Below are 13017 nucleotides of genomic sequence, written 5' to 3'. Positions count from 1 at the left end.
CGTTGCTTGCATGTCGGTGAAGCTTTAGCTAGGCTATGCGTTATCGTGTACACTTGTGTATTATTATTACTATACTGCGGAGCAGAATAGCCTAACGCAGAGTTGTTTTGATAAAGTTGTCATTTTAAAACACATAACGCCTGACATATCTGACTGATCTGATTATCGATTATTAGAATGTTTTAGCTTAATTTACGTGTGCCGCAACAACCCGATTCAATAATTTTTCCGTCGTTTTTTTTGTTAATTGGGGTGGCATGTTAAAAGCACATTTTCTTTGGGTGCAATATGTATGACACCCAAACTTACGTAAGTTACTTGGACCACTAATAACATGTCGCACAAAACCAAGGATTTGCCTATTATTCGTTCTCAGCTCAATGTTTTATCCGTGCTAATGCAACTTGTTTATTTTATTTCGTGTACTACAGTAGTTATAGTGTCCATATTATGTATTGACTTGTGCATGGCATTGTGCACGGCGCGTGCTCATCATCAATCACTATGTGTGTGTGTGTATACTATATTAACACTCCTATCTGCTTGCATCACACTATGGGCTTAATATCTGTCCAGCAGTTAAGTGATGTTTATAGGGTTCCTGTTGTTGATCTGACGATGCCTAGAAATAGAATACTCCCATCATTCCATATGGCCCTGTGCTGTAGGCGGTCCTGTATGTATGTAATGTATGTATGTTGTTGTTTTTGTTGCCCTGGGATGGACTCCCACATGTCCTGCTAATAAGTGATAGTCCACTCCCCCTTTCTGCCTGAGCAGAGAAGGTCGGGTCACGTGTGACGTGACTGCATGGCGATAAGGACCCAGTATACTAGTAGGACTGTAGGAGTACAGCATCTGGAGTGATATATAAGCATCTGTTTGTTCTCCAGCAAGCTGCTGTGGTCGCCACCAGGGGATCAGAGGTTAAAGTCTTTATATTATATAGTTTATGCAGTTGCCAGAGTGATTTTCTTTGATCGGAGCTATACACTATTCATTTATTGGAAACCTTGGTAACAGGAAGAGTGCATCGTGGTGGGCGCCTCAATGTAAAATTGTCTATTTAATTGGTCCAAAATGTAAAAGAAAAAAATATATACATACGATATTTGGTAAATGGGTCTACTCTTAAGTAATGCAAAGTATAGAGTACATGCTTGAAGATTTTATAATGAATATGTCTACAGTTGCTACAGATTGCTACGAAACCTGCCAATCATCTTGGGCAAAAAGAAGTTGAAGGGGGGGGGGGGGGCGGGACTGCGACGCTCCAAAGTCTGACGTCAATATCGGTAGAGGGCGCAAATCCACAAGTTCATGTATTTTTTATTTACATTGTAATCCCCGTAGGGAGATTTCAGATCGCCTCATATAAGAACTGTGTTTGAAAAGTAAACATGTCACCCCGGCCGTTTCACTCATGAAGAATCAACTGACTGAGAGAAAACGCTATTGTTTCTGCTACTGAATTAGTTACATTTTCGCTAGAAACAGACTGTAGGCTATCGTATATGAGTGACTGACGGTCACAAACGATACAGACACACCTCCCTGACAATAACGCAGAGACAGCTTGTTTATTTTTGGACCACATTGCTTTATATATATGAAACGATTTCAAGATGAGCCCATGTTATTCTCCATAGAGAAATGACTTGGAACCAGGGGATGATTGAGTGACGTCAGGACTTCGGCGCTCTATAATACCACAATGGAAGTATTTGTAACATGTTGGCTGGCTGAGTAGCCTGGGCACCATTTCATTTAGGGTATATGATCCTGTCGGGGAGCGGATGATATCGTTACGCCATGTTGTAGTGTTGTTTTGTAGTCGACAGGCAGGAACAACAGGCGGCAACTTCCTTTTCCCTCAAACGGATTTTTCTCAGTAAAAGCTACAGGCTACGAGAGCTTTTATTGAGGGAAAAGGAAGGAACCTTCGTCAACCATGCCAGACTCATGCCGACAGGCCTGTGGGGGTGGGTGTGACAGGGGTATAGTATAGGCCTCTGCAGCCTGGAGAGATGGAACACGAATGAATTCACAGTCACCTCAGTTACTGTCTGGGTGGGAGCTACAGATGGACACTGGAGCTGAGTTTGACATATATATACCAATACCTCCATATCTGAGTGGGTGGGGAAAAGCTGGCATTTCATTGATTGACGAAGAGTTTGAGGCACGGGCAAAAATAAAAGGAAGGAAGACGGTCGACCGACCTAATTCAATAAAATAAAATACTCAGTCTCAAATCAGTGCGGCGTCGTCGAATGATTCATAACGTGGGCGGAATGTAGGTTATTTTTGTTCTTTTTGTTCTTTGTTCTTTACAGTACATGCCGTTTCTCATGGAGATGGGGTCATCTGAAGCTGAAGTGGGTGTCTCTCATCCCACACATAATGTCTCATAATTCTGAACTTGGCAGTCTTGTTTTTCTTATGGCTGTCTCTGTTACCTTTATCTGTGAAGCCCACTCAGCTCCTCCGCCTACACACACACACACACACACACACACACACACACACACACACACACACACACACACACACTGACTGTGCTTCCAATCCAACAGCGCCATGACAAGAATCAAAGAAGCTCTCTCCTTTTCTTTCTCTCTCTCTCTATCTCACAGAATACGACCCCAGTCGTAACAGTGACTGTGACGGAACCGCTCTCTCTCTCTGACTTCCTTATCTCCTTACCTTGGCCTCTTCTCCTTTTGTTTCAAATCCCTCTCAGAGATATTAAGGAAATATAATGAGCTGAGTGGATTTGGAGATCGAAATGGACCTAGTTATGTAAAGAAAAAAAGGGTGTTCTTTTTGACACCACACTACTGTAGCTCTACAGTTATAATGAATTAAATCCATGCGTGATATCTTTTGTGATTTTCCAGTTCAATTACCTCACAAACCTGGGCTGCAATAATATCGGTCATGGGTCAGGACGTTTCACTGGCTACTGAGATTTGTGTATACATACATTTTTAATAATCGGTACATTTCTTTTCATGTTTAGTCAAGAGTGCCCGCTGCCCAGCATCCATTCCACACCCTGCCTGTATCCTGTATGAACACTGCGGCTTGCTGGCTGTAGCATTGTACAGAGCAATGCATAGAAAGAGAGGGAATGGCCAGAAAAATACATTTTTTAAATACATTTTTATTTCATTTTTGGATGAAAGGCACAGGTACAGGCATACAAAAAAAAATGCACGTAAAAAACATAATTCAAATTCTTTGCAAACTACAATCAGTGGCTTGCTCCTTGCCTCATTTTAAAAAATCCTACCCCCTACCCCCAAACCCCAGCACCAACCACCGTTGACAAACAAAAAGAGAGAAAAATATAGTAATGATTATATAATAATACAACATAAAAATCTTTTTTTTTAAATAACAACAAATTGTAAATAATAATAATAAAAAAGATTATCCCTCCCAACCCACCCCGTTATAGGCCTGAATAGAAAAATAAATGAGCAAAGGTTTCAACAAAGACCAAAAAGGAAAAAGGGACTATATACAGACACAATTAGATATGTCATGCTAGTTATGTAGCAGAGTAGTCCTAACTTGTAACCCCTTTCTGACCTGTTGTCTCTGTTGTAGCATAACATATTTATTTACGGTACAGTACAGTAGACTGTTATTTCTGACCATGGTGGAACAGCAATAAAAGGGACAGCATGTACAGAAGTGGATTAATACTACGACCGCGTCCACACCGTTCTTCAAAACACTAGCTGGTACGCTTGCGGACAGATTGCGGAAATAAAACGATATCATGAGCGCCTCCGAATAGTTTTTGGCTATAGGTGGCCCCAGCCTTCATCCAATCGGAATGGAGAGAGGGGTTTTCATAGAAACATAGGCTTTTTCAGAAAACTGTCAGGATATAGTCGACATTTTTAGAATCTGATCTCAGGTCAAAATATACCGGTTATATACCGGCCGGTAACCACCCGATGTTGCAGCCATTGTTGCAGTGGTTTAAGTATATGTGCATGCATGTGAAAGTGTCGGAAAGTAATATTCCCAAACTGTTTCTAATCAATACGTGATCCGATAATATCCCTCCCAGTGACATCATCATCATCCGCTGAGGTTTCCCCCCCCCCGCTTCTGATGGAGCAGTGGTCGTCGGCCTGCTTGAGACGTCGCCGCCGCCATGTTTCCCTGCCACGTGTCGCCCGCCTGGCCCTCTGCTGCTGTTGAGCAGACGACAGCGCCCCCCTGTGGCAGCCACCATGCCCCTCCTCCTCCGCCACCACCACCACCACCACAGCCCTCACAACAAGCCCTGCCCGATCTGCTGTGCAGCTGCCCTGCTGCTGCGGCCCCTGCACCTCTGAACGCCCTGCAGTCTGACTGTCCGACCCCATGGGACCCCATGGATTCCCTCATCGTGGTCACCGAGTACTATGAACCCAGTACGCCGTCCGGTGGAGAGGCCGGGGACGAGGAAGAGGTAAGACAATGTTGTCCCAATTATTAATAAGGCCCATTCATATATAGTCTGGATTTTCGGTGGTGAGGTGACCACTGCCGCCGCTCCGGTGGTGAGGTGACCAACCACCGCTCCGGTGGTGAGGTGTCCAACCACCGCTCCGGTGGTGAGGTGACCAACCACCGCTCCGGTGGTGAGGTGACCAACCACCGCTCCGGTGGTGAGGTGACCACCGCCGCTCCGGTGGTGAGGTGACCACCACCGCTCCGGTGGTGAGGTCGTCCAACCACCGCCGCTCCGGTGGTGAGGTGACCACCGCCGCTCCGGTGGTGAGGTGACCACCGCCGCTCCGGTGGTGAGGTGACCACCGCCACTCCGGTGGTGAGGTGACCACCGCTCCGGTGGTGAGGTCGTCCAACCACCGCTCCGGTGGTGAGGTGACCACCGCCGCTCCGGTGGTGAGGTCACCACCACCGCTCCGGTGGTGAGCTGTAATAACGTGGTGCGGTGGTGAGTAAAGACAGAGACAAGGGCTGGGGGGGGAGGGGGGGGGGGAGGGGGGGGGGGGGCGGTTGGAGGTGGTTTGCTCTTCACCGCGGCACAGTGACGTCATGTCGTAGTTCGGTGGTATCACCTCACCACCGAAAATCCATAATATCAATATCAATATATATATATATTTGTTATTGTACTTTTTACTTGAGTAAAACAATTGAGTCCTTTTTTCCCCCACCACCGATTTTTCACACGACACAAATCTCACAGGTTGAAGACATGGACAGCTCCGAGACTCCCGAGCCTCCTGCGTCCTCCTCTGGGGCCCACGACCACACGCCGTTCACACGACGACGACGGCGGCGGGGCGGCCCCCCGACGGGGGGGCCCTCATGTCGCCCACGGACTCCCGCGAGCAGAGGGGACGAATTATGAACCTCTCGCGCTCCTCCTCGCAGACGACGACGGCCGCCGCCACGTCTCCCTGCACTTCGCCCGGGCTTCTCAACGGGCGCTACGTTTACACCTCCGTTTACCCCTGTTCTCCCGCCGCCTCGCCCCACTCCTCTCCCCGCATGCCTCGCAGGCCGACCGTGGAGTCTCACCGCGTGTCATCACGGACCTCCAGGTATAAAAAGGAAAAGGCCCGCAAGCACATGAGTTCCATTTCACTAGTAGGAATATAAACACGCCATTGTGGGGAGGTTTAAGAATTTATTGACAGTGAAGAAATGGAAGGGATGAAGGAGGGATGAATGAATGCGGATGTGTAGGTTTCCGGAGGGGTCGCCGACCCTGGAGTCTTTGGGGAGGAGGTCGAATGGCACTCGTCGTGTGGCGTTCGTCGTAAAGGCGTTCGTCTTTTACGGTGCGCATGGACGATATCCCCCCCCCCCCCCCCCCCCCCACCCCCCCCCCCCCCCCCCGCAGGAACCTTTTAATTTCGATCGTGAGTCAAAGTCAAGTCATTCTAACCAACAAATATATTGGACATAAAAAAAAGACGATAACATTATTTGTAATACTACTCGGCAAGCTTCTAATTTAGACTGTAAGTAAATTAAAAGCGGGTCATGTGTTTGCATGTTTGGAATTGTAGCGGCTGAAATCAATAACATATCAGTGTTACGAAATTAACCTGAGGGCCGCATTAAGTAAAGGTGGGGGGGGCGATTTGTGTAAAAGGAAAACGGTTTGAAGAATTGCGTGAAATTCGCTGGTTTTGAATCAGAAATGGGGTCATCTGCGTGATTCCTGCAGCTCCGTCTCCAGAGAGTGTTTTTAGGGTACAGGGTGTAGGGACCGTGGGAGGGTACTCGAAATGAAAGACGTGAATCGTAAATCGTCAACAAAAGCAGGCCGCGCGCGCGCGCCTGAAGAAGAGCTGAAGCCCATCCATTTAGGGATTTGATTGCTTAGTTTCTGGTCGTTCTTGAAGGACCACTTCACCACTTTTCAACCTATCTTCATATAATAGGTCCTCACTAATAATCATGAAAGAAACGGTGCAATTTATTTCTACTCGGTCCGTGTCTCATATAGGAGGGCTGTGGGCAGTTCAGAAACCGTCTTCCAGTGACATCATCGATGGGGAATACAAGCTAATAGAAACGGCAGGCTTTCTAGTCCTGAAAGGTTTGCAATGCGAAAATGGAAGCCATATCGTTCTCGCGATAATGAGAATCTAAATAGTTTTGTAAAAAAAAAATCTTGTTTAAAAAAAGATCTGCCTAATGATGATGTCACTGGAAGACAGTTTCTAAACTGCCCACGGCCCCCCCTATGAGACACAGACTGAGTACAAAAAAATCGTGCCATTTTTTATTATGATTATTAGTGAGGACCTATTATAATGAAGATAGGTTGAAAAGTGGTCCTTTAACCCATTTTGGGCGGTAACCCCTTTTGGTGTTTTAAACATTATGTTATAATTTAGCTATCGAAAAATAGCAGATCTACAAGCTCATACAAGCAAGCTTGTAGGTCTGCTATTTTTGAAAAACCGTGAAAATATGTATTTCAGTTTGACGGTGAATCTCCCATCACTAGTGCTAATGCAAGACCTCTTTATGAGCACAAAGAAAACCCTGTACAGTATGTACAGTATGTCCTCCACACATCCTGCTTTCATAGAATCCCAGACACCTGTCTCTCTCTAGACTTCATAGCAGCAAAGATCAGCAGATGGGATTACCGTAAATAATTTAGCTCATCTGCAAGATGCTTCGTGTCAATGCCCGTCTTTGACGAGTCGCGTCCTGATTTGCCAAGGTCGTGGTGCTCTTCGGAATGTCTTGTTTAACCCCTTCTGACCTGAGATCAGATTCATACGAGGTTTCCACTGGACACACACTGGTCTGATTAACCCATTCTGACCTGAGATCAGATTCTAAAAATGTCAGTCGTTCTTCGATTTCTTTAAAAAAAAAATAGCAGACCTACAAGCTCGTAGCGCGCCACTCGGTGGCGCGCTATGAGCTTGTAGATCTGCTATTTTTCAATAGCTAAAGCATAACATGATGCTAACACCAAAATGTGTTTCCCGTTCAGAATGGGTTAAAAAAGGACAGCGTAGCATGATGGGAATGAACCCATTTAGGCCTGAGGACGATTCTACAAATGCCTTCTAAATTCTGTTTTTTTATGTCAGTGGTTCTCAACATTTCATGTCAAGGACGCCCAAAAGTATGTTGTTCCAGGGACCCTCCCCCCCAGAAGCAAAGTTAAAGCAAAGTTAAAGCTCGTAGTGCAGCGCTCTACGAGCTTGTAGGTCTGCTATTTTTGAGGGGAAAAAAAAACGTGAAAATGTAGTCTTTGAATATATATTCCTTCAGTTCAGAGCAAACGTTTTTAACTCAAATCTTTGCTTCCTTCCTAGCCCCCATTTCAGGCCGGGAACCCATTTTGGGGTTCTGTACAGTATGTACAGTATTCAAAAAAGTAAAAAAAAAATATATATATATATCGCTATAATAAATATTTGATGTTTTTCGTCAGGATTTAGAAGGCCTTTTTTAGAATCGGCCTCAGGCCTAAATGGGTTAACAAGGAGAGGTCTCTTGAATAAACCTACAATCTTTGTAGGCTTATTCAAGTACTACTATCCTTTAAAAATAAAATAATCAGTATAATTTACTTTTAATCTTTATATTTCGCTAAAACAACAACGTTTGTTACCACCAGTATAAATTGATTGGACTGTGTTCGGGTTTTAGTAAAGACAATTTCAAGCCAAGATGCACATCTAGGCTATCAAAACAAGGCTAAAAATGGTCGAGAAGAGCATCTTAAAAAGAAATGGAGAGAAAAAAAGCCCTTGACATCCTTTTTTTTTTTCTCCTTCCCTGCTTTTTTCTCTCCAAAGGACTGTGTGCAACTCAACCAATACAAGCTGAAAGATGAGATTGGAAAGGTAATATCACCGTCAGAATTATCACCATCATTTTATTTCTGCGTTCTCTCTTTCGATTGTTCCGTCTCCGTCTCTCTTTTCCGCTCCACCTCCGCTGTGTCTCTTATACGAGGCTGGATAGATCGTTAGTGAAATGTAGGCGCTTTGACTTTGTCCTCGTTTCCCCAAAACTCTTTGTAAAATACCGGGCCAAGGAAGAGCTTGTATAAATAGAACTCTCTGAGGGTCGTGTGAGGCTGATGAGAGGAGAGAGAGAGTAGAGAGAGAGAGAGAGAGAGAGAGAGAGATGTTGAAGAATCAATATCAATCACTCAATATAACAAACTAACTTGTGTTTAGTCGATGGTGCCTTTCAGGTCTCATGCCTCTCCCAAATAGGCTTCAAATCGAACTAACTGATAACCTATATTATGTTAATGTAACTCGGCATGCAAATGGAACCATTAGGGTTAAAATGTTGCACTTGGTTTCCATTAACACTTGGGATTAATCTGTTTTTTTGTGGCTGCACGCATGGGTTTTTGTGTACATTCTCAGAAAACACATGCAACACTGTAGCCTTCTCTACAAACTGGACCAAGGGAAGCTTCACATATAGTGTAAATTATTCGGGAATTATTTCTTTAATGAGAGAGATGATTAGAACTTTTCTGTGTTCTTGGTTGGAAACAGCTGGTCCTCGTTGAGTGTACTACTATCAGCCCACATAACTCCTTTGCTTTGGAGTGATTGAAGCTTGTGTGTACTTTTGCGCGTGTTTGATAGTGTTTATCTCATGTGAATTTCTAGATTTGGATTAGAGCAGCGCGTGTGTGTGCGTGTTCGTGTGTGAAGAATTGACAGCTGCTGAATCTCACACTTCACGTATTCCGGTTTCCCCATCTTCTCTGACAACTAGGGCTCCTACGGTGTTGTCAAGCTGGCATATAACGAAGACGACAACACTTACTATGTGAGTCCTGTGCACGCACGCACGCACACACACACACACGCACGCACGCGCACACACACACACACACACACACTCATGTCTCTCGTCAACACTCATCTTGTCACATACTGCACGCGTCGCATACATACATAAATGCATGTCATTTCTACCTTTCCATTACCCTGACTCCTCCAGGAGTGTGTTCTAAATTAAAGTGTTAGTGTTGATTATCGTGTATTAATCTGATTATAGTAAACTGATACTATTATACTATTATACTAAAAGAAAAGAGACCTTTTAATAATAATGTTTCAAGTTTACACTGTACACATATAAAAATAAACGGCATAAACAATGTTAGTTTGCCTCTTCTACAAAACATGAAAGTTACTGTCGCGCGTGCCAAGCTGTCATTCTCTTGTATTATATTATATATTGTACTTTATTATTTATTTATGTCTGTTGTCGGTATAGGCCTATCAGAGGCATAGGCGGGGCGTTGCCATGTCCATGCTCGGACGTGGAATACATATAGCCAATGGGAAAGCCAACTGGACTAGCACATGAGCGACGTCGGCCAATGAGAAAACCAGCTGGACTAGAGGACTAGCTTGCACATCGAATATAGACAAAAAGAGTAACATATTGTACATGTTTTCCCTGTTGTAGCAAAGTTAGGTAAAGTTTTTATGTTCCATATATAGCTACAGCAAAAAATATATATATACTATATTCTACCACAGGTCGTTTCGAGGAAGCAATTTGATTGGTTGAAACAGCCTTCTAGCCGGTGGTTAAACCACCACACACCACCACCTAATCAAAACAAAGAATTCAGCCGCTCTGTTCTCCCAGAGCGCTAGCAAACTCGGTGGCTAGTCTAGCTAGTTTATTGGGACATTTGTGGTCGTATACTTCAGTGATGCTTGCGGAACTCGACTCCGTCTCGTTCCTGACCGCATCCCTGTCGTGGCAATAATCACGTTAACCCACACCCTCTCGTGTAATATTGCTTAACTCTACTCTATCAGCGTGAACAAATCGGTCGGCTCCATATGTATGGGCATAAGAGGGACAAGGACCGACAGACATTTATTTTTCCCCCCTTCCTCCTCTGCCTGTCCAACTGTCTCTGTCTTTGTGTCTCTCGCCTGTAGGCCATGAAGGTTCTGTCCAAGAAGAAGCTGATGAGGCAGGCAGGTTTCCCAAGTAAGTCCCGATGGCCATGATGGCCAGTACAGCAGAGTAAAGCACAGTCTCTGATACTCACTGGTGTAAAGTAACTATACGTACATTTTACTTGAATACTGTGCTTATATATAACCCATTTTGGGGCGGGAACCCCTTTTGTCCGTTTTAAGGCATTACGTTATACTTTAGCTATTGAAAAATAGCAGTTGAAATAACAGTGAAAATGGGCCACAAATCTTTGAATATATATTCTTTCAGAGTTTCAGTTTTTTAACTCAAATCTTTGAATATATATTCTTTCAGAGTTTCAGTTTTTTAACTCAAATCTTTGCTTCTGGAGGGTCGCTGGAACAACATCATTTTCAGATGGGGGGGGGGGGGGGGGGGGTCGATGGCCAATTGTTTTGGGGTCCTTGACATGAAATATTGAGAACCACTGATGTAGAAACATGAGGTTTTTCCAGAAAGAAATACATTTTAAAAGGACATTTTTTTAAAATTTCGACGTCAGGCCTGCAATTTTGAGGTATTTCTGCTATACTCGAGTGTTTCCAATGTCCAATATTGTACTTTTCCTACACTACGTTTATTGGAAAAAATCTCAGTTGCTACATTAAAAGCCCTGTATACATATTTCGGCCCATTTGAAAATAGCCGATAGATCTGCTTATTTTCAAAAAGTTTTCGAAAACGGGGACACTCTGCCCAATGAATACTTTCCACTTTTGGTACCGTACTTTTAAGTAATTTTTTTTGATGCCAATACTTTTGTACTTTCACTCAAGTACATTTAGAAATTTCCCGGACGTCTACTTGTAACAGAGTCATTCTGTATTGCAGTATTTGATACTTTTACTGAAAGAAAGTGAGTACTTTTTCCACCACTGCTGACAGTGGCGTGCACAGACATTTAGAGGGGCAGGTGCTCAAGTGAAAAAAAGGGCACCTTGTTGTGCAGCGCATTTTGGGGCGGGAACCCATTTTGGTGCTTTAGCTATTGATAAATAGCTAGATCTACAAGCTCATAGCGCGCCACCGAGTGGCGCGCTACGAGCTTGTAGGTCTGCTATTTATTTTTTTATCGAAGAACCACTGACATAGAAAGTAGAAACATATAGCTTTAGATTTTGGGGACCTAAATAATATAGTAGAAGCGTTTTTTTTTATCAAGATTTGGTCAATGTCACCATGGTCCACACACTTTTACAATGGGGGGGGGGGGATGTACAATTATATAATGGTGGCTGCTACTGCATGACTGTCTCTTCAATGATCTATGGAAATTAAATCCAGATACTTTCTCCTGGAAGAAGGTTAACTTGAACTCCATCGTTTTTGTTATGTCCATTAAGAGAAAGGGAAGAAGAAGAATCGGGGGCAAGGGGAAAGAGAGATCAATACAAAAACAGATAGTACGTGAGGTAAGAAATAAGGGGCCATATTATGTGCGTCTTATTTCCAGGTCTTATTAAGTAATTTAACGCACACAATATACTATGGCTGTTAGTGAAAAGATAAGTGAAAAAAAGTATTTTCAATGAAATGGACGGGCAGAAAAAAGAACTTATTTTTTTTCTTTTTTAGCACATTGCCAAAAAGGCAGGGGGTGCTCTAGCACCCCCTAGTGTCTATCTGTGCACGCCACTGACTGCTGATACTACAGAAGTGTTTTGTAACAACATTAGCTTATAGCGACGCTCTCTCTTCCCCCCCTCTCCTCTCTAGGAAGGCCCCCGCCGCGCGGAGCTAGAATGGCCCCCGAGGGCCCCGCTCAGCCCAAGGGACCCCTGGAGCGGGTCTATCAGGAGATCGCCATCCTGAAGAAGCTGGACCATCCGAATGTGGTGAAGCTGGTGGAGGTTAGCGGAAAGTAAAAACGCATTGACATGAAACCTGTATACGAATGTGATTGATTTTTTTTGTTGCGTTTCACAGTTGGATCGGTCGGCACTAGCGTGGCGTCCGGCGTTGTTTTCGTCGACTAAAACGGTGACGGAAGAATGTTCGTCGACTATAGTTTCACAGACGAAAACTACATGGAAACTAAATGAGAACTAATAGTCCAGTAATAATGTAATTTGACCTCAAACTAATTGCAAAAAACTCAGCTGATTTTGTATCTTACATGTGTCCTGAATAACATACAAAAAGTTGTCTGAGGGGAAAGTGTTGACCATAGCCACTGTGCTGACCTCATCACATTTGTGATGACGGCTATGGCCGTTATTAGCCCAAGGAGTGTTTTTATGCAAAAACGAATGCTTGGAATGGACTCGGCATCATGAAAACACCCTAGTTTGACATTTGACACATGCTACTTAAAGCAAAAGGAAAATTTGAAATGATTTGCCTTATTATATAGGATGTCTATATGGTGGCCATACTGTACAGGCCATTTTCAACACTTTCCCCTCAGACAATTTCAGGCAACTTTTTGTATGTTATTCAGGACATAATGTAAGATACAAAATCAGCTGAGTTTGGGTTTTTTGCAATTAGTTGGAGGTTGACCCCTTTTTTCCCATATATAATGCC

The 13017-nt window shown here is 43.9% G+C and overlaps 1 protein-coding gene across 1 annotated transcript in view; it reads left to right on the top strand.

The window, feature by feature from the left end:
* The window catches only part of camkk2 (calcium/calmodulin-dependent protein kinase kinase 2), a 30362-nt gene that overhangs the window by 398 nt on the left and 16947 nt on the right, over nucleotides 1-13017 (top strand). The window contains 8 exon segments of the mRNA XM_080756524.1: nucleotides 4088-4474; nucleotides 5219-5273; nucleotides 5276-5557; nucleotides 5560-5576; nucleotides 8313-8360; nucleotides 9259-9312; nucleotides 10449-10500; nucleotides 12208-12341. Of these exon segments, the coding sequence (XP_080612650.1) occupies nucleotides 4175-4474; nucleotides 5219-5273; nucleotides 5276-5557; nucleotides 5560-5576; nucleotides 8313-8360; nucleotides 9259-9312; nucleotides 10449-10500; nucleotides 12208-12341 (942 nt within the window). The 5' untranslated portion in view covers nucleotides 4088-4174.

This window comes from Protomyctophum bolini (assembly GCF_963924005.1).
Source record: "Protomyctophum bolini genome assembly, chromosome: 22".
In the NCBI taxonomy this organism is placed as follows: domain Eukaryota; kingdom Metazoa; phylum Chordata; class Actinopteri; order Myctophiformes; family Myctophidae; genus Protomyctophum; species Protomyctophum bolini.
The sequence above is the reverse complement of the archived record's forward strand: the minus strand, read 5'-3'. Positions and strand labels throughout refer to the sequence as shown.